The 22,164-nt window shown below is 39.5% G+C and overlaps 1 protein-coding gene across 1 annotated transcript in view; it reads right to left on the bottom strand.

The window, feature by feature from the left end:
• SH3D19 (SH3 domain containing 19) overlaps positions 1-22,164 on the bottom strand; it is a gene marked incomplete at its 3' end in the record, with an annotated part of 63,375 nt that overhangs the window by 2,057 nt on the left and 39,154 nt on the right. Inside the window, exons 5-10 of the mRNA XM_008587202.1 lie at positions 21,445-21,583; positions 21,185-21,338; positions 19,315-20,316; positions 10,326-10,433; positions 6,410-6,522; positions 713-774 (exon numbers count right to left, since the gene is read on the bottom strand). Of these exons, the coding sequence (XP_008585424.1) occupies positions 713-774; positions 6,410-6,522; positions 10,326-10,433; positions 19,315-20,008 (977 nt within the window). The remainder of the gene's footprint in view (positions 1-712; positions 775-6,409; positions 6,523-10,325; positions 10,434-19,314; positions 20,317-21,184; positions 21,339-21,444; positions 21,584-22,164) is intronic.

The raw sequence follows: 22,164 nt of genomic DNA, 5'->3' as shown, positions 1-22,164 counted from the left end.
CACATGCGGACCGGTTCCCGCTCACTGGCTGAGCGAGGCGCGGGAGCAACGCCGAGGGTTGCAATCCCGTTGCCGGTCCCCGGTCCGGTATGGGGGCAACACTGAGGGTTGCGATCCGTTGCCGGACACGGAAAAAGTCAAAAAAGACAAAAACAAAAAACAAACAAAAAAAAAAACATAGTAACATCTTCTGATAGCACAACACCCTTTTGTTCAAATAGCTCTATAAGTCAGGAAGCAGGTCTCCTCTGAGCTCACAAAGCCTGTCTCCTTTAAGAAATGCCCAAACCAGGCCTGTCTTTTTGAACCGGCGCAGAGGGAGGGAAGGAGGAAAGGAGTGTGTGTGTGAGAGTGTGTGTGTGAGAGTGTGTGTGTCAGAGTGTGTGTGTCAGAGTGTGTGCGCATGTGTGTGTATTCCAGAAGTGGAGTTGTTTCAGGATTGGAAAGGAGTCTTGTTCATTTGTTTAAGCAAAAGTAATAGAAATCCATGTTTGTGCGTTGTGACTTTTTGTACTGTGTTATAAGAAAAAAGCAGAGATTCCTAGAACCTGCGATAAGAAGCAGACTGTGGGCTAGTGGCCTGGGTGAATTTGTGAAATTATTCTATCTCTAGAAGAAGATCTAAGGCCAACACACTCAGTCTTGGTGACAGAAAAGAGAGCTGGGACTGTGAATCATTAGTTTTTCTCTAACTTTTCCCACACTTACTTACCTAGGTGGCAACCTTGGGGGTCCTCGCATAAGACCTCCTGTTTGACCAGTGTGCTCAGGTTCCTACAAGTACCAGAGAATGCTTTTTAGTAAAGGTTAATCTGAAACAAAAGCTTGTCAAGAGGAATTTTGGACACCTTTTTGCCCAGATCTATAAAAGGAAATGGAGCTGAATTATCGAAAGTAGCTTTCGATAGAATTTTCAGTCTTAAATAATGTTAACTCGCTCCTACCTAAATTATCCTTGCCCTAATACAAGTGAAAACACTGAAAGGAAGAAACCAGAGGGTGCCCTGCTATGGACTACAGCCTGATTAACTGCACTGCATGGTCATGCACCCAGTGGATTCATGAGATGTTAAAGGACAATGTTTAAATCGTGATAGGTTACACAGTAACAATTTAAACAGGCACTGTAGGGAATTAAAACAACACGTGGTCTTTATCCATACCATAATCACATAGGAAATGCATGGCTTCTGAGTTTAAATGCATAGTAAGTGAGGTGGTTATTAGTTTGTTTTACTCTGAACAGGCTGAGATCTTATCTCATCACTGGATAATTTCGACATTTTGCTGTAGGTTTTGCACTAGAAGGAGGTGGCAACATAACAGAAGCTTAAGGTATGGCCTAAAAAGAAGGCATGTGAGGGGGAATAGAAAAGGCCTAAGAAGGAAGAAGAATGCTTGTACCAGCGTAGCAAAGAGGTTGGATGGGCTGAAAAGAAGAGTTTTGTAGGAAAGAAAGAAAGAGTAGGGCCGGCCCGGTGGCGCACTGGAGAGTGCGCTGCTTGGGAGTGCAGCGGCGCTCCCGCCGAGGGTTCGGATCCCATGTGGAGACCGGTTCCCGCTCACTGGCTCGGGCGCAACACCAGGGGTTGCGATTCCGTTGCCGGTCGCGGTACGGGGTGCGACACCAAGGGTTGCGATCCCGTTATCGGTCAGTAAAAAAGACTAAAAAAAAAAAAAGGAAAAAAAAAAGAAAGAGTAAAGGGGAATAGTGTGAAAAATAAATGATGGTACAGTTGGAATGTTTTAGGCTAACAGTAAATGAGAGAAATTGAAGTGTGGAGATAAATAGAAAGATTTCTCAAGAGAAAGGGATTCAAAGTGTGCTATTAAAATAGGTTTCCTGAACATGTTAAAGCTCAAGGATTGGGAAATGAATATAATACATAAAAAATAGTTTCAGATCTTTTATTGAGTGGGAAGTTAAAGAATCTCATAGCCCTTATTTTTTTGTGGAAAAGTCCTCGCCAAATTCTGCTAGTTATGATTATTTCCTTTTTTTTCACCTTTTCTGCTTTCAAAGGCTCTAACACTGACACCATGGAAATAACATTTTTTCAAGACCTCATAAGGGAAAAAAGTGCTAGCTAGCCCTTTAAAATTACACTGCCTTTCTTTTTTTTTTTGTAAAGGGGACTTAATTATAGTTTGGGAATCTTTGGGCTAATTTAGAGTGTTTTTCTCCTTAAAAACAAGTTAAAACTCACTTTCATGATTTTTAATTCATACTGAATATTCACAACTTTGTAAAGGGGACTTAATTATAGTTTGGGAATCTTTGGGCTAATTTAGAGTGTTTTTCTCCTTCTTAAAAACAAGTTAAAACTCACTTTCATGATTTTTAATTCATACTGAATATTCACAACTTTTGCTTAAATACCAAATGATTAATTGCCAATAACTGCAATCATTTAGACATGTTTCAATGTTTTAAAATCCCATTTTTAAAAATAAATTAAGCTTGCCCTTAAAACTTAGTTTCACTAATGACTTCAGTTAATGTAGTGAGGCAAATCACCAGCTCATAAACCCTGCAATATTCCAGAGTATAATCCATGCCTTATAAATACATTCCTGCCTATATTTCTTCCTGACAAATATTGCTATGATACTTGAAAAATGCATTTACTTCTCTGACCACCTTTAAAATTAAAACTAACACACTCTAGTGAACAGGGAAAAATTTTCATTTCTTTTTTCAAAATTATAGTTGTTAGATACCTTACAAGTTCAGGAAATTTAAAAAATAATATAGATGTCTAAATTTGACAAGGAAAGGTACAGATGATGTTATAGTAAATACGGAGCATGTGATCTGAATTTTGTACTTATTAGCTGCAGTTTTCCCTGGGTGGTGGTATTTTTATAGGAAATCTTAATTATCTTTTTTTGGTGGCTGGCTGGTGCGGGGACCTGAACCCTTGACTTTGGTGTTGGCAGCACCATACTCTACCAACTGAGCCAACCAGCCAGCCCTTAAATATCTTTTTAATTTCTCAATTTTCTACAGTGAGCAAATTTTAACTCATAGGGAAAAAAAGGGCAGTATATTCAAATTCCTAAGGGATGTCAGGCATATCCTGAAAGGCACTGCTCTGTATATCTGACTCAAAATACTGAGAACAGGGGATAGTTCCTGCAGGAGCTGCTTTCTTAGTGTTTGCTTAATTAAGTCTGGGTTGGTGTCCAGGTTATGCTAACATTCTTATTGATCCTCTTCAATATTCCACACATAACTTGAAGCCTCTCTGCATCTGCTTTTTGGTGGTTTTTCTCTAGCTTTGACACTCCTGAACTTTGGCTTTTGATGTATTTGGATATAAGCATTTCAGTTCCTGGTGAAATTGGTTTTCTTTTTTTCTACAGTCTCTGCAGATGCCATCTTTCTGTTCATCTAGATTGGAATTATATTCTCCAGATTTTTGACAGATATTTCTCCCAAAACACTATTGTCTGGCAGAAATACTAAGCAGCTCCACAAATGTTTCTTCTCTTCTTTCTCCAGGAACTGGTCCCACTTCTTATGTCCTGAATTCAGAAGGGCCTCTGTCTCCTTCTTGCATATACAGAAAGTATATATTCTCATTAGCTTTTGTGCTCTGTTTTTGATTCCATATATCTACTATGAAGCATCTCCCGACTCTCCTCCTGTACTGGTCGGCAGCATCCTCGGGGCAACAGAGCACACAGAGGTATTCGGTCCTGCTCACGGAATGGCTCTAGTGGCTCCAGATGTTCCTCACCCTGGGGTCCCTCATCACTTAAGTGAAGAAAGTGGGGTTTGGCCACTGTGGCCATCTTATCCTGAGATGTAAAGTTTACCGGCACTCGTGGCAGAATAGTAGAGGGTTTATGTCCTGTGCCTTGGTCAGGAGACACGGTTGGCAAAGACCACACCAGTCCCCATGGGTCCCTACACTGGTGAAACGTTCTTTTAGAGGCCCTTGTCCACATCTGTAGTCTTTATCACCTCTGGTCTAAAACTCATTCACTAACTGTAATTCTCAAACAAAAGGAATTTCTTAGGCATAAATTTGACTTTCGGGCCTTAGAAATCTATAGTGACTTCAGGCAAATCATTTAGCTTGTGGTCTGTCTCCTTATCTCTTCTTCTCTCAGCCTGGGTGTGTCTATTACGGTGTGCACTTATTATAGTACTGTATAGAACGCTCCAACTCCCTCGGTAAACACTGAAGGAAAGGATTTTTCCTTTTGTTGTTCATGTAAGGAACAAACATAATTACAAATATAGTTTCTCTCTAGATAGTTTATTCTAACTTCCTTTTCTTGTTTTTCTAAAATGTGAGAACTGGCTTGTGAACTGCTTAACACCAAACATTATAATAACTAGTATTTCAATAGAACTTTATAATTCACAAAGCCCATTACATCACTTAATGTATGATACGTCCTTACTTATCACCCTCTCTCTCCCTTTTATAACCCATTCAGAGTAGAAGCCAAGTAACCTTCTCAAGCAACTTTTCCTCTCTGGAAATTTTGAGATTTTCCTACTTAACAATATATGGCAGAGGCCCAAATAGCCTCTTTTGGGTTGCCTTGGGCCAGTTTTAATAAAAATTATTATCAAATACTTTGAAAATACAACTGATCACTACATTTTAATTCATGCTTCAGGAAAATCTCATTAACTTGATATTGGCTAATTCAGTTTAATGTTTCCTTCAAAGAAATTTCTCTTTACCAGATGATTAGGTGGGTTTGCCTGTGTAATATGCATGGGTAATGCACAATGTAAAACTATTATAAAATTTGACAAGCAAATTCTTAAGGCAGTCCATATTTTTTGATGCTAAAAAAAAAGCAAAACGAAACACCAAGTTTGTTACACTGATGTCTGCATTAAAGGTTATCACACTACGTGAAGTTGCATAGACTTCCTGCAGTCAGCTACTATACCCTGGTGCTTACTGGTCCTTTGCAGACTTGCCTTAACGATGTGTACAAAAGACTGGGAGGAGGAAAACCGCCTGTGTCCTAGGGTACCTTAATGAAGAAGCACTCTTAGGCATAAGGCAAAGCAAGCATTTCTTCTATGATGTTAGAGCCAAAACTGTTATGAGCAATTTTCATAATTGTCTGGTTTGCCCTTTTTCCCAGATTTAAAAATCTGCTCTAGATATACTTAGTTTGTACCACTTTAGGTTGTAAAATGTATTAGCTTTCCTCCAGTTATTATTCTAAAAAGAAATGGTGAATCTTGTTAACAAACTGGATTTTTTCCCCTCAATTTCTTTAAATAAAATGCTTGCAGAATGTCTTTGAGTATAAGATCTGCCTTTTCAGAAAGGGTGAGTTAGTTTGTAATATTAAAAAATAAAGTCCTCATTCAATAAAAGTTGAGATCACCAAAAAAAATTTTTTGAACTAAAAATTTGGTTCAAAGACTATAATAATTATTTCTCTAAAAATCATCTACCACATGGATATTTTTAAAAATGTATAAGGGAATGGTATTGAGATTGAAATAAAAAATACATATGCATTTTTTGAACTAAAAATTTGGTTCAAAGACTATAATAATTATTTCTCTAAAAATCATCTACCACGTGGATATTTTTAAAAATGTATAAGGGAATGGTATTGAGATTGAAATAAAAAATACATATGCAGGGCCAGCCCGGTGGCGCACTCGGTAGAGTGCGGTGCTTGGGAGCACGGCGGCGCTCCCGCCGAGGGTTCGGATCCCATATAGAGACCGGTCCGCTCACTAGTTGAGCACGGTGCGGACGCGACACCGAGGGCTGCGATCCCGTTGCCGGTCACGGTACGGGCACGACACCGAGGGTTGCGATCCCATTACCGGTCACGAAAAAAGACAAAAAGGGGGAAAAAAAAATACATATGCAAAAAACTCTGACTACCATTTTAACAAGGCTATGGTAAAGCGGTATGTAGAAAGAATTTTTAAACACATTTTTTCTTAAATTTCAGATTTAAAAAATTCTTTTTTATTTTTGGCAGCTGGCTGGCATGGGGATGCAAACCAGATAAAAAAAATTCTTAAGGTAGCTATCTTAAATTATGCCACTAGTTGAGTATTTTAAATAAAAACTGACAATTTGACTAAACCTATTTCCACAAATATTAAAAGATTTTAGAGATTTTTAATAACCTCATCATTATTAGTGTCATTTAAAAGACAATGTCATTACATTGGTATAGAACAAATTATTTTATAATGAAGTATAATGAATTGGCCTAATCCTTCTACAGGGACTTTTAAAATATTGAACATCACATTAAATACATACATGGGACTTAGAAATTGGTTTCTAATAATGGTATATTTTATCTGACCAGTGGTAAAATAATTACACATCAGCTGAGTATTCATATAGTGCATAGCTCAGTCTTCAAGCTAATACCATTTACAATGACAACTTACCAAGTTTCTAATTCTGTCAACATTACTGAGTTTTCCAGATACTACACTGTAAGTGTTTCCAATAGGTTTTTCAGCAGGGAGAGGGGGTGGGCTTTGTGAATCCTCATGTAAACCTGGAAAAATAGCAGTCATTCATTAATAATTTGTAGTTTTGGGGATTCCAAAGGATGAAATGATTGGATCTTGGTTCCTTAGGAAAATGGCCATCATAAAAGATCCACACAGAGAATGGACAGTTAAGCACATGAGAAAAGAGCTCCCAGCAAATCTCAGAAAACTGTGTTGGTCGACATTAGTGAATTTTACTATGTGTTTGGTAGAGCGAAAATAATACTAAATAATTACAACAGCCAGCATTTGTTGAGAAACTTCTGTGTGCCATGCATTAAGTTAGGCAACTTATTCACATTTATTTCTCCCACCAGTATCTATGTGCTAGATTTGTCCAGTACACTAGCCACATGAGGTGATTTAAACGTAAACCTTAATAAATTAAAATAAAATTAAATTAAAATTTTAGTTCCTCAGTTACATTAGCCACATTTATAATACTCTATACCCACTGTGGTTAGTGGGTTCCATACTGGACAGAATGAACATGGGGCATTTCTATCTGTGCAGAAAGTTCTATCGGACAGCACTACACTAGATAATATGCTTCCTATTCCACAGATGAAGAAACAAGCTAAGAAGAAACTAAACGAGTTACCCATGGTCTAAATGCTAATAATTGTCATATCCAGGGTTTTGAATCCAAAAGCCTGTGCTCATTCTTAATAAGGCATGCTGCTTCTTAATGGGTGCCATATCCAACTCTCCCCGATCCAAAAATAAACATGTTTTCTAATTCATTAACTCCAGATGAACTTAATTACTCTCAATTAAACAAATAACACCTTTACATCCAAACCACATTCTTATCTCAATGACAATGTGCCCTCAACTTACTTTAAAGAGAAGAAAACAGAGATGACCAGATTTAATTAGTAACAGCTAATTAAAATCTGTGTGCAAAAACACTTGGAGAGAGAATGATTGTATGATTGTAACATACTGAAGAAGACTAAAGTCACCTTTTATACTGCTCGGTTTAGGCACCGAAAGGAGATAGGAATTCTCATTTTTTCAAACGAATACCTTCTACCTTCCATTTCACATGAAAAACCTGTAACAAGTGGATGATTTGTCAAGTTCCTGTTTTATCCACAGACAGGAAAACACTCTCAAAGGGAGGAAAATACCCAGGCCAGCTACTAGGAAGACAATGATTTAGAGACAGGCAAGCATTCTTAGTGAGAGGCAGGGCTGCTCTGGGAATTAAGGTGCACATAAAAAACAACCAATCCATTCACCATCTTGAAGATTTTCTCTGTGCTGCAGTTTCCTTATTCTCACAAGGAAATAATAAATCGTTTAGCATATAATGTTGTCATGACAAATGTTTAAGAGTACAAAGTAGTAATATGAAAGTAGAGAGGAGATAGTTTACTGGCAGGAAGGAACAGAGGTAGTATGCAGTGTGGGTGTGTATGGGATGTGGAGATAGTGGATTTCCAATTTTAAATAACATGATCAGGGAAGGTCCCCTTGAGGAAAAAGTGCCTTTTGAGCAAAGACCTGAAGGGGTAGTGAGGCAGGGAGCCGTGCAGCTATCTGGGAAAAGGACATCCTAGTTAGAATAAACAGGACCCAAGGGGGAAGGAACTGAGAGAAGATCAAGGATCTTTACACCACAAAGCTATTCCTTTCCTCCCTAGTCCTTCCAAGTTCTTCAGACACCAAAAGTCTGGTTCCACAGCCTATGTATGCATTGCTTAATAATTGCAATAATAACATTCTGGAGAACAGGTTTTTTATATAAATAGAAATTACTCTCTAGAAACCACTTTGGCACTTCAGCTCGCATACATCTAGCAGTATAGAATTCAACTTTCTAACAGTTCCTGGAGCTTTATCAGGATAATAGTTGAAGGTACCTCCTTAGTATCTCCTTTTCAGGATTTCAGAGCTATTAATCCAGTTTATAGGTGTGCAGAAAAAGTAAACATAGCAGGCCTGAAATTATCTATCCTTAGAAAGTCCTGATTGCAAGGTTGGTCCTTGCATCTGGGAATTTGGACTTTGGGATGGTTCCTAACATTCCCAGAACAGATAAAACAGAAGAATATGATTTATGCTGAATACCTGCTTTCCTTTTGGGAATCTGGAATTTTAGTTCATGCCGAAATTTCTAGGAGTGTCTATACAACCAGCCCACAATATAAACCCTGGGCACTGAGTCTCTAATGAGCTTCCCTGGTTGACAACATCTCACGCATGTTGTCATTGCTGGGGGACTTAAGTACATCCTGTGTGACTCCACCTGCAGCAGACTCTTGAAAGTTTGCACCTGTTTTCCTCCAGACTTCACTTCTTTTACCTTTTCCCTTTGCTGATTTTGCCTCATATACTTTTGCTGTAATATATCATAGCCATGAATACAACTTCACAGAGTCTTGTGAGCCCTACTCCTGAATCATCAAACCTGGGGGTGGTCTTGGGGACACCAACAGAACAGAAGAATAAATTTAAGTGTAAAAGTTGTATTATATAAAATGCCCATGAACTTCTGGAAATATTTATCATTATATCTCACTGTGCCTGGTAAAATCCAGAATCCATTTAACAAGGTAACAGCAAACAGGCAAGCAACCCAATGAGCTATCATTTTACAGATCTGTGGGCTATATAATACTGCCAAAAGAAATATACCATCTGTTCTTTAACACTACAATATAACGTCCAGAATTGGTACCTTTGACTTTTCCTCCTCATTCTTCACAGCACCTCAGTTCAATCTTCTTGCTACTTGTCTAAGAGCCATCAATTAATAACAAAATCATCAAGAAGAGACTAACACTAATATGATCCTTCTGGGTAATGCTTTATAGAATGGAGCGGGCATAATCTCTTGTTAGACAAAGGCAAGGACGCACCAGGACTATGCAAAAGTATTGCAGGTATAAGTGGAATCAAAGGCCCAAGGGGAAAGCTGTGAGATCACTCTGAGCAACGTTAGGAACTGATCTGGAACATGAACACACACACACACACCGAACACACACATGAACACACACACACACACACACACACCCCTCTCTACCTGCTTTCTAATAATCTCTGGGGCCTAGAATTTGAACACACACACACACACACACCCCTCTCTACCTGCTTTCTAATAATCTCTGGGGCCTAGAATTAACAGTTCTGGCCCTTTTGGCTTCTCCCTTACAATAAATATCAGATTACTTTTTGAGGTACTTATTAAACCTCATACAGAATGTCATTTATTATATTATTGAAAAAATCAAGTAAGGAAGTAGAGGTACTTCAGAGAGTTAGTGGAAAAATAGAATTGAAAGATGATACAAATCTTTCCATGAACTTTTTGAAGTACCCTCTTATATCAAAATGTAGTATTACACTAATTTAAAAATTATTTTTATACACTGTTATATGTTTTTAAAGTTTTTGGTTAGTGCTCTTCATACAATTCACACATAGCCATATTTAGATGATGATGATGAAATCATATACTCCTGATAATAAGACATACACAATTTGTTTGCTATTAGTTTTGACTACATTCCCATCAAATCTTTACTCAAGGTGCTAACATGGGAGACTGCAATTGTTTTGAATTTCACAGTCTCCCTCTATTCTCTCTGCCTAGAGAAAACATTAAAGAAAAATGAAATCCAAATTTACTGTACTAATTCTCCAAAGAATTGTGAAAAACTTTCTTTTAGATGTCCTTGACTATGAGTAATAATACATGGCAGATTACACATAATTTTAAAAAAAGACATTGGTAACTTAGCATATATTTGTTGCAGGCTGTTGAAGAAGCAAATAAAGAAGGCAGAGAAGTGCTTACATTTTCCTGGTTTGGCTGGGATTCGAATTACAGTGGGCTTTCTGGTAGGTGCTGGCTGAACTGCTCCTTCTTTTGTTGGTTCTGTTTTTGTGGGGAGCTGAAAGGGATCTAATGAAAAACACAGTTTATTTTGCATGTTTTAGTTAACACAGACTCAAACAAAAAACCTCATTCATAATTTAAGAGTAATATTTTTCATGCCCCAGGGAAAACTATTCATGGATAAACAAAATCTCAGTTTGCAGAGACAAAAACAAAGTTGGAGCTCATAAAAGGAAATAACTTAGTGCTGTGTAAATAATTCATATGGCTTTTCTTCCTCTCTCATGAGAGAGGCCCAGGACGATCTTGAATTATGTAGGAGCTATCTTTCAGGGGCGTATCATCATTTAATAACTGTCTGCCCGAAAACGAGGGGCAACTGAAATGAGGAGACAATCTTTTCCACATTGTGAAGCCTCCCAGATCTCCCAGGAAGGCAGGACTCTTCTCCCTTACACCCCTGTGCCTGTACTGGAATATTTACCCAAGGAACCTGGCTAGGGCCATCATGCTACCCAGCACTGTGCCTGGCATGGGGAGAGTGCTCACCAGCCTCAGATTTAGTAGTTTAGTAAAACTACACATCAGTTACATGAAAATGAAAAAAAATTTTTTTTTCCTTTTTGTCTTTTTTCGTGTCTGGCAACGGATCACAACCCTCAGTGTCGTGCCCGTACCGGACTGGGACCGGCAATGGGATCGCAACCCTTGGTGCTGCGCCCGCACCTTGCTCAGCCAGTGAGCGGGAACCGGTCTGTATGTGGGATCCGAACCCTCGGCGGGAGCGCCGCCACGCTCTCAAGCAGCACACTGTAGCAGTGCGCCACCGGGCCAGCCCCAGAAAATGAAAAATGTTTTATCCCAGAAATAAAATAGGATATCTCCCTTCAACTATTTAACTTGGGGGCAGAATATATGACTCGGCATTTCTCCATCTTACCTGATTTATTTTAAACAGACAGCATATGCTTAGAGATAGTATTTTAAACAAAGGCACAACTATAAAACTTTTTTACTGAAAGAAGTAAGTCTTTAACATAAATGTTCTTTTCAATAGTTTGGAAAAATGACTAAAAATTTCTAAGATACAAAACTTAAAAATAAGTAGATTATAGCAAAAATAAAATAAAATGCTCTATAATGGATACGCTATACGGCACACAAGATCTCATGAGGCTGCCTTTGCCTTTACTCAACAAGAGGCAGAACGAATATACGCTGTAATTCTGCACCTGTTCTATGGATCTTGCCTGTAGGGAGATACTCCCTATAAAATAACACACTCCGTAACTCCTGTGATGAACAGCATTCACATCTGCCTGTTACAAGCTGCAGCTCAATAAGCACCTTTTGCTGTTCAGCTCTTTGCAGGATACGTGAAGAGCTGAGCAGGGAATAAGAAGTCCATTCTACAACCTGAGACTTCCCCTTGCGTAACACCCAGCTCTCACTGCCCTGTATCCGGACAAAGGCATCACTCACTAGTCACTTGCTCACATCTTTATGTTCAGCACGTGCCAGTAACAGTGCTGGGTGGAGAGATATGACAGTAAAGTACGAACCTGTTTTAAGTTTCTTATCTACCACCTACAAAAGATCCCCAGATGGCATGCTAGCTAAAATATTTATTACTAGGCTACTGAGAAGAAAATTTAGATGACCCCTCTACGGAAACCTATCAGCTCACAAGTGAGGTGAGCCCTAAGCTCAGAAAACCAATTCAAGATTATCAAAAGAATATCATCGAACTTAAAAGCGTACTGTAATAATTACACAACTTTCTTCTACTGTAACCTATATACCCCCCAAACAAACAAAGCTCTTGTTTTTAGGTTTAACCAAATTCCTTAATTCCTTATTTTGTTATAGCATTATTTTTCACTTCATAATAATACCTGTTGTAAAAATGGGAAATGTTGAGAAATATATAAAATAGAAAAAGAAAATCTCTTGTAATCTCATTGCTTTAGCAATAATTATTGTCTAATATGTGGTATATCTATTTTTTCCTGTCAATATGAGATGTATTATTATATAGATATTTTTAAAATAAAATACACGATTTTATGTCAATTTCTTTGTAGTTGTCTTTTTCACTTTTATTCATTCAATATTGACTGGGTGCTGTCACATAAAACACTAACACAGCAAAGAACTCTGCCTTCACCGAGCTTACATTCCAGCGGGAAGATGGAGACAATAAGCAACAATAGATAAGTAAATTGTGTGCTGTAGTAGAAGGTAAGAAGTGTGATTGACAGAGGAATAGCAGAGCCAGGTGAGGAGCTTGAGGCAGCGGCAGCAGGGAAGCAGGCTGCAGCAGGAGACGCCGTGCAGGGGCGAGGGCGCCGCAGGCTCTGTTACTGACATTTCGTGCCATCTTTCTAACAACTGGATTTTACATATTCTAATAGTTCTCCCAATTTGAATAATATACATCTGGTCTTTAGGAAACAGCAGTGCCAATGGATAAAAAGGAGTAGGTGCATTTGTATTAAAGCCCATTATTGCAAATATAACTGAATTTGAATTCTCCACATGGGTCATTTATTATGAATGAATTAAATGAGATAATTGAAAGAATGTGACATTTTATTCAAACAAAGAAACATGACGTCTTTCCTTTCTGCTCCTCTTTTTCCCTGCCATTGGCCTGTAGGAACCCACCGACCCGTGGAGCCAGCAGGCCTTCCTCCCAGTGCTACTGCAGAGACTTGACCAGATCCCTACCTGCTCTTCCAAAAGAAAAAAACCTTGGTTATCACACCCCATTGTCTTAGGTTCTCTCAGGGCTCCGTTTTCTGCTGAGAAATAGACCAAAAATTCAAGAAAAGGATTAAGGCTGATCATTGTTCACTGTGTTCTGCCTTTCAAGTGGCATTTCTGCTTTAACAGCTGCTCTTGGTACCTATAATCTGTTGGTTGTTACCATAGGTTTTGAGTTAATGATTTGGGGGGGGCGGTGTGGAGGGAGGAGAAAATCTTGAGCTTGGAATAACTTAAATTGTTTCTCAACTCAAATTAATTTCTGGGCCAGTATACCACCCACACACTCTCTCTCACATTCCAGCAGGGAGGGCAAGGATAAGGGGGGTAGGAAAGCAGAAAAGAGGCCAATCAGCACCCCTGAGTGGCTGGGCACAGAAGGCATCCAGACACGCTTGTTATAGGGGGACTGGCCTCAGGAAACCCTGTCCCAAATCCATGCATGCAGTGTGAGATCTCACCTCTCTTTTTAAGGGGTCCAGGCTTTTTTGTTTGTGTGCTTCCTGCCTGAAGGGTGCATGCCTGTCAGATGGTCCCTAGGCCTCCTTGTAAGGGGGACATGGTCTGCTGATTAGCATGGTTCTCAGTCTTTTTTTTTTTTTTTTTTTTTTTTTAAACCTAAAGGATTTAAATCAAAGTAGCATAGGTACAATTTATATACAAAGTATTTAAAGTGTCCTAGCTACCCATTCTTACTCTTTTTTGGGTTTTCTTTTGTTTTGATGGCTGGTTGGTACAGGGATCCAAATGGTCTTTTATTTTTAATACCATCAGCTGCTCTTTAATAACTGGCACTCACATCATGTGTAATTATTCTACTATACATGTCTCTGGGAAAAAATTCTCTCTCCATACAGAGAGGCAAGGAAGTTTGATTGTTCCACCACCGTGGGCTGCTTGGCAGGAGTGATCTGTTTAACGATCCACCCCAGCTGTGCTCACTGAGTCAGTGAGCTCAGCATCTGCCTCCCTGTCTGCGTGTTGTTGCAGGCTGTGGCCCACGCGGGGAGCGCAGATTAGTGGGGAGGACAAACAGCATTGCTTCAACGAGAAGGCGGAGCCTGAGGCCTGTTTTTCATCCTGATGACAGCGTGCAAGTCTCTCTAGCCACATCTTATGAAGTTCACTTTTTCTATCTTTTCATGCATTTTTTCCAACAGAAATGGCAAGTGGGCAACGTATAAAGCAAGGATGGTACTTTATGTTTGGAACCTACAGGCACTGCCAGGTAGGCAACTGGATCACTGGTACTAGTTAAAATGTTTGAAGTTCATCATCTTTGATTCTGTAGTCCCAAATTCGAAAATTTATTTTTCAGAAATAAAAATAGTAGGAATAAAAAAGCTTATGAGGGTTTTTACTGCAGCATTTTTTGCAGTGGCAAAAAAAAAAAAAAACAACCCCAAACAAAACCCCAAACCCAAAATTAAAAATAAAGGAAACAACCTGAATGTCTACCAATAGGGGACACATTGAATCAACTATGATATATTCATGCTAGAGAATATTAGGCAGGTATAAGGAAACAATGGGTTAGACTTACACTTATCAGCCTGAAGAGAAGTCAGTAAATTTCATTGTTGGATGAAAAAAGCACTTTGCTGAGTAATAGGTATAGACTGATAAAATTTTCTGTAAAAAGTAGGAAAAAGTCCATGTATGTGCATATGTTTGTAGGCTTTGACTTGGCATGCCCAAAGGCACTGAAGGCTACATGCTTTGTTCACACTGGTTACTGGAGGTATTTGGATGGATTGGAGAGAGATTAATTTTTTTTTTTTCTTTTTTCACTAAAATCTCTGCCTTGTTTGACTTGTTTTTTTTTTTTTTGTCTTTTTCCGTGTCCGGCAACGGATCGCAACCCTCAGTGTCGCCCCCGGACCGGACCGGGACCGGCAACGGGATCGCAACCCCCGGTGCTGCCCCCACGCCTCGCTCAGCCAGTGAGCGGGAACCGGTCTGTATGTGGGATCCGAACCCTCAGCGGGAGCGCCTCCGCGCTTCCCAAGCGGCGCACTAGCGCAGTGCGCCACCGGGCCGGCCCTGACTTGTTTGACTTGTAACAAACAAATATAATTTACCTGTGTATCCCCAAAAACTTCAATAAAATAAATTCAATCACAAGAAAAAATTTACAGGATTAAGGTGACACCTCTAACAAACAAAAAACCACTTAAAAACAAGAGGAAAAAACAGAAAATTCTTGTTCCTTGAGTTCTTTCTCAAGGGAATAACGGCCATAAAATTTTCCATAAAGTAACTAGAAAAATAAAATCCCTTTTTTTGGATTCAATAATGCAGATGTATGTTTTTGAATTTATCTAATTTAGGCATATTTAGTTCATAATAGTTAGCTTCTATTTGTAACCCTGAATAATATAACTGTTTAGAGAAATCACGATTTTACTATTTTAAAATTTCTACTCATCGCAAGGCTGAGGATCAGTGGGGGAAGCAGTTCTCTTTCTGTGGCAAGGACAACAGGTAGCTCCCAGTTTCTTTCAGCCTAATTATGCTTATATGCAACTATTTTAAAAAGATTAACTATTTTGTTAAAGTTATTTGCACATAGCCTGCAATTCAAAAGGGATCAAAAGGTATACTCTTGCCTACCCAATTAGTGAAAACAAAGTTCCCCCATCCTCTCTTGCCTACCCAATTCCCTCACATAAAAGACAACCTTTGTTGTAACTTGTTGCACGTCTTTCCAAACACATTACATATGACTTTTAACACAAACAGAAGCTAAAATACCCTGAATACTGTTCTGTACTTTGCATTTTTGACCTAATAATATCTTTGAGGTCCGTCCATAGTGGGAGATAATAGATCTGTCTCCTTTTTAATTACCACACAATACTCCATTGTATGGATGTACCATAATTTATTGAAGCAGTCCACTGAAGTTTATTTCCAATAGTCTCTAGTAGAAGTCCTTCATCTGGAGCCCAAGATGGGCCCCTGAAGCTCTGGAAATTATACCATGAATAGTGCACACATGAGCCAATGGGCTGTTTTCAAGTGAGATAAAAGAGTCATAGGCTACATCAGATTCTCAGAGTTCGTTAGCTAGAGAGGGTAAGAACCTCCCTGCCATAATTCTATCAGACTGTTTGCTCCTGCTTCTACAGAAAAAACAGAGATCTCAAGAATCTCCTATCAAAATCTAAGGAAAGTCAATGGCATTTTTCTCTACTTTTATTTGCAGTGTTTATTCTGTCCTCCTCCTAGCCCATCACACCAACGCAAATTATTCTACACCTGCTGCCAAACAAGCAGGCCCCTTTACACCTATATCAGCAGGATCTTCATTACTGAATTGAGAAAAACACTGATGATAAAGTAGTTTTCCGCCCATTACCTGTCTCTAATAATATGCTTATTATCATAATTAGTTTCACTATCCCTGGCATGCTTTTCTGTCATTTCTTTCCCTTGAGTTCTGTGAATAGCAGAAATTGGCTGCTAAAGTATTATTCTGGTCTGTGTAATGGGGCTGACAGCAGAAGCATTCTGCTTTTTTTTTTTTTTTTTGACAACTGGGTATGATTCATAAAGGTGTGAAGAGCAATTGCTAATACTTCTCAGCTCCATTACATTAACCTGGAAGGCATTCTACCCAAGAAATGAATCCAATATTGAATTGCCTGTTTTATGAGTTTTCCTTTAATAATTTTCTAATCTTTACAATGTTTTCATAGCTTCGTTATTTTTCTGATCTCTATTTCCTGAGATTAATACGGCAACTTCATTTTATGAACACTATTTTATTAGATTTTCTTTATTTTGAAGGAAGAGAAAGAAAAGGAAAGACTTATTTGTGAGGTTCTTTCCTTTCTCCTAGGTTCGTCTACCAGTTTCTGGCTGATGCCTGGATAATCAGGCAAGGTTTCATAAAGAGACCATAAACTTTTATTTACAGGGATAATGCTATTGGAATACCATCGAAAAGTCCCAAAGTCCCAAGTCGATAAACAAAAATCCCTCCACATGTTGAGGAATTCAGAGGTGACCCTGAAGGTCTTTGGAAGGCAATAAGTAGGGCCAGTGTACACTCTAGAAAAATCCCTTGGGTAGCCACAGTATGGAGAATGGTATGTTTGCATGGGCTCAATCCAGGAGGCCACTGCAGTAATATGAGCATAAAGGCCTCCAGTGTGCAGTATAAGGAGGGACAGAAACAAGAGGCAGATCAACACCCTCCCATGAAGAATATTATCATTGTGTCTTATAGATGAGGAAACCAAGGCACTGCAACGTTAAGTAAATTGCTGGAGGTCACACAGCAATTGTGTTAGACCCTGACAGACTCCAAATCCAAAGAGCAAGTCTCATGTGGCTTGGTGAGAAGACTCAGGATGATCTGTAGGTTTCTCTAGGGAAGGCTGCATACGTGATGGCAGCACCAAGTGATGTACAAAATATAGGAGGAGGAGCAGGTTTAGAAAGAAGATAAGGTATTCAGTTTGGTAGAGCTCCACGGTCAAGAGCAATGGTTGTCAGACAGGGCAAGAACTCCCCCAATAACTAAATGTTGTGCAATGAAGTGGTAGAAATCAAAAAATAGAAACGGCTGCGTATGAAGTATGAGATTATATTCATTTTGAAAGTATATCATTGACCTTTTTTTAAAAATATGACTGCAATTATCTGCTTGATGATACAGAATAAATTCTCAGCAATTATTAACCAAGTTGCCATGCCCATAGACTCTTTTGAAATATTACAAAAGGTAATATTTCTTTGGCTTGTACTGTTTCCACCTCTTAACAGCTTGGTGCTATTGGATTTATTCCTCCCTGTCCTTCTATGAAGTTTGTAACATCAAAAAGATTTAAATAAGAAATAATACTAACAAAGACTTGACAAGTTTTTAAAGTGCTGGCTGGCTTAAGGATTCATGAAAATGTAGGGTAGCAACATGATATAGTGAAAAATAAACTAGACTTAGAATCAAAAGACTAAGTTTAAACCCTGGCTTGGAAAATTGTTAGTTTTATGGCACAGGGCAAGTTATCCATCCATCTCTCTCAGCCTCATTTTCTTCATCTACAAAGTGAGGCAAATGATATCCTACGGTGGGTTGTTGTAAGTCTTAAATAAAATAATGTATGTCTGAGTAGCTAGCCAAGCATTAGCAACACTGCAGAAGCTCAACATATTCTGACGTCTTTCCTCCCGCCCTTTATGGACAAGAGTCATGCCTTTTTAGTTTATATGCTATACCCGGTACAATGTTGTGTGCATGATAAACACTTGATAAATATGTTTTTGCTATCATTAAAATGTACCCGCGCTGTGCAGTTTGGTTCTGAAATCACTTTGAGAGCTTGTACCATTTTGATACATGTTAAACATTTGTAAGATGACAATTAACCTTTTGAAAATTCTATTAATTTTATATGTTCACAAATAAGTAAACACCAGTAAAGGGAATCTCATCAACGACAAGTACAGCAGCTTAGTTTGACAAATCAAAGGTCCATCCAAACAGCAGGAAGAAAGAAAACATTCTCGGCCTCTTGGGAAATTTAATTGTCCTGATCTTGGCAACAAACTTAAAACTGTTGTATTTTATTTACAAAACTTCACATTCCCAAGGGAAGATGTTCCATGAAGATTATGGAAAAACATTTTTCAGCCTGTGGTGGGGTCGTCCCTCCTTTCATTGCTCTTGCCAGAGTCTCCCCCAGGCTGGCCCCTTGCCTGGCACACCCAGCTGGGGCCACAACATGACTTCTCACTATGAGAAGTTTCCTCTGCGTCCTCCCAATGCCACATTGCCCCAGCCTCCCTGGATCCTTTCAATGAGAAGCCTGAACTTTCACCTGCCAGAGTACGGGGAGCCAGCCCCACAATCTAGTAGTCCCTAGCCCCAATCTGCTTACTTCTGGCTCATATAAAAGCAACTGATGTATGTGTTCTCCACTTTCTGTCTGTCTCCAATTCCTCCACCCCATATCTTCCCTTCCCTCTCTGTCTCCATTCCCCACCTAGCTCTGTGTTTCTTAATCTCTCTCTGTTCATCTGTCTCTCTCCGTCTCTATATACACACATGTAGGTGCACACATGTGCATACACAAATCTCAATAACTTATGTGCCGCAAACTAAAACAGCAAGTGCCATTTGAGATATCCTGGGATGAATTTAGATTCCCCTCCACTTTTGATTTTTACTCACCTAGAACCGTCTCTGAACTGATAGATTCTTCAGCCAGGTTCCCAGATGGGGTGGGTAAAACATCATCATCAAAGCTGATGAGGTCAACGTCCCCCAAGGGCTTGCTTTGCAGAACTGGAACTGGAGGGTGGGCCAGAGGCCCTTCTTCCAGTGACCTGAATGCTTTGGCTTGTGGCACCACTGAGAGTCGGGGAGGAACAGTGACCGGTTTCAGTGGAACTGAAGGGTAGGTGGTGTTTTCTGAGGAAATTGATTTCTTCGGCAGCAAAGGCCGTGGAGCAGGAGTTGGGACTTTCTTCCCACCATCAGGGTTCTCAGCCACAGGCCCTCCTCCTGGAATCTCATGATTAAGACTCCGTATAAGGCCAGGATTTGGTTTCTTTGGCAATTCAGGTTTGGTTAATGGGATGCTTCCTGCTTCTTGTGGTGGAGAATGTGGGGTGAGCCCTTCCCTGGAGGTCACCTTCAGTCTGTTTTCAGTCCAAGAGTCCCATTCTCCAGAAGCTCTATGAGCAGCTGGCTTGGGAGCCACAGAGGGTTTTCCCGAGGAAACAGCAGGCTTTGGGGGAAGCGTGCGGGGAGTAATTTCTGGTTTCTTGGGTAGTGCTGAGGTTTCTATGTTTGTCTGACCCTCAAATGCTTTGATCCTTGACACAATACTATTTTGGCTTTGTTCTGTGTTCATAATGTTCATCACTGCCTGACTATCAAAGTCGTTGGTATTGTCCAACAGAGACTGGAGCAGGCCTGGGGATGACTCTTCTGTGGCTGCTGGGCTGATTTTCTGGTGACTTTGCTCTTTAATGTGAGTATCTCTGGCTATTGGTCTGAGGTTGCTTTTTGATCTTGGTCTTGGCACTGGACATTTTGTAGCACTCGGGTTTTCTGAACAAGTTTGTTCTTCGGAAATATCAAAGACTATTAAAGGCGCTACATTTGTTGGAAGATCACCAGATGAGAATTCTGCGGAAGGCTGAAGAGGCTTGAGAGGTGCCTGTAGTGCTGACAAGACCAGAATGAAAGAAAAGAAGTTACGATGTTATATATATATATATATTTTTTTTGTCTTTTGTCTTTTTTCCGTGTCCGGCAATGGATCGCAACGGGGAAGGCTGAAGAGGCTTGAGAGGTGCCTGTAGTGCTGACAAGACCAGAATGAAAGAAAAGAAGTTACGATGTTATATTTTAAAAGAAAAAACATAGGAGATACAAAGATCTTAAAGATATAACGTGGAATATCAAGAGATTTTGGTTTACTTAATTAGAAAAAAGAGATCCCAAAACCAATGGGGAAATTTTTATACTCAGATTCTTACAGGAGTGTTGTTCAAGTTACGTTTGTTCATATAACAAATATTCATTATATAATATTTTAAAACACTATTAAATTCCTGATTCTCATTAGATTTACCACGTGAACCATTTCTCTCTGCTTGTCAAAATTACAATATTTCTAATGCTTTACTTTTCCAAAGAAACTTGCTCTTATCTCTGTTACCCTAATACAATACTATCTAGAAGCTTAATAGGACAATCACTCCTAGCATCCTATCAGGTTTAATTTGCTAAATATAATGTCCTTCTCAATGAGAAAAAGGGGCCACCATGAGTTAAATGGGTGATGTTTTTGTGATATGAACTAGGGTTCATATCAAGAGAGCCCAAAAGACTGGGGCTATAGCTTGTAAGAATGATCTATTATAATAATCACTGCATATCCAAATAAAGAAAGCGCACAGTGATCACAATGACTGGGAAGCAGAGCTCAATGAATCATGCACAAATTGCAAATGATTTTAAAGGCTGCAAGCCTACTGATTACTTCCCTAAAACCAGGTCAGAATTAGGGAAGACAAATTACTTGCATTACTTTGAGGCAGATGGTTGTCTATTTCTTCTGAAAAGTCAGTCTGAGTTGCAGAAGTAATAGTGTGCCTTGGAGTGGCAGCAGCATTGTTATTATTTGTAGTGTTAACTTGAACTTGGTTGATTTCTTTTATGACTTGTTCATAAGATGGTGGAAGCTACAAAATAAAGAATGAAGATTTTAGACATCTACACAGTCTCACTGTTATCTTTGAATTTCATTTTTAAAATAAAATGCAAAGAGATAATGTGATGTTTATTCACCTCGGCAGGAACCAGCTCATTCGACCTCCAAGTGCGTGCTGCAGAAGATGGGGGATATCCCAATCCTGGGGGTGGGGCTCCTGGAAACCACGAGGCTGGACTCAGCGGCTCAGCTGCCACAATGGTAATCTCTGGGCGCCTGGTGGACAGAAGCCTCAGTGAGGTTTGCAAAGATTGGTAACAAGCTATTGTCTATTTGCAAATGTTCAAAGATTCATGAAAATCACCACCACCCAAAAATATTGTAAGAACTATTACAGTTACAGAAATGACCTGTTTGGCCTGGGCAGTTTCTAACAGTATACCCAGACAGGCTGCAAGGGAGCAAATGACAGTCATTCTCTGTGACTTTGACCTCAAAAGTTAGAGATGTACCCTGAGCGTGTTTAGCCATGCTTTGGTTGATAAGGATAAGGACTAAATAAGGCCCATATGATTCCCTCATTCCAGAGCTCTGCAGCTACCTAACTATAGCACAGACATGTAGTGCAAGGCAGAAAAACACACTGGCCAAATGGAATTGTTTGCTTCTCTTATTATAAAGTACATACTCTGAAATGAAATATAAAAAGAATATCCTCTTGGGCCGGCCCGGTGGCGCACTGCTACAGTGCGCCGCTTGGGAGCGTGGTGGCGCTCCCGCCGAGGGTTCGGATCCCACATACAGACCGGTTCCCGCTCACTGGCTGAGCGAGGTGTGGGAGCAACACCGAGGGTTGC

The sequence above is a fragment of the Galeopterus variegatus genome, unplaced genomic scaffold (genome assembly GCF_000696425.1).
Source record: "Galeopterus variegatus unplaced genomic scaffold, G_variegatus-3.0.2 Scaffold4280, whole genome shotgun sequence".
Classification (NCBI taxonomy): Eukaryota; Metazoa; Chordata; class Mammalia; order Dermoptera; family Cynocephalidae; genus Galeopterus; species Galeopterus variegatus.
This window is presented reverse-complemented; position numbering and strand designations above follow the sequence as displayed.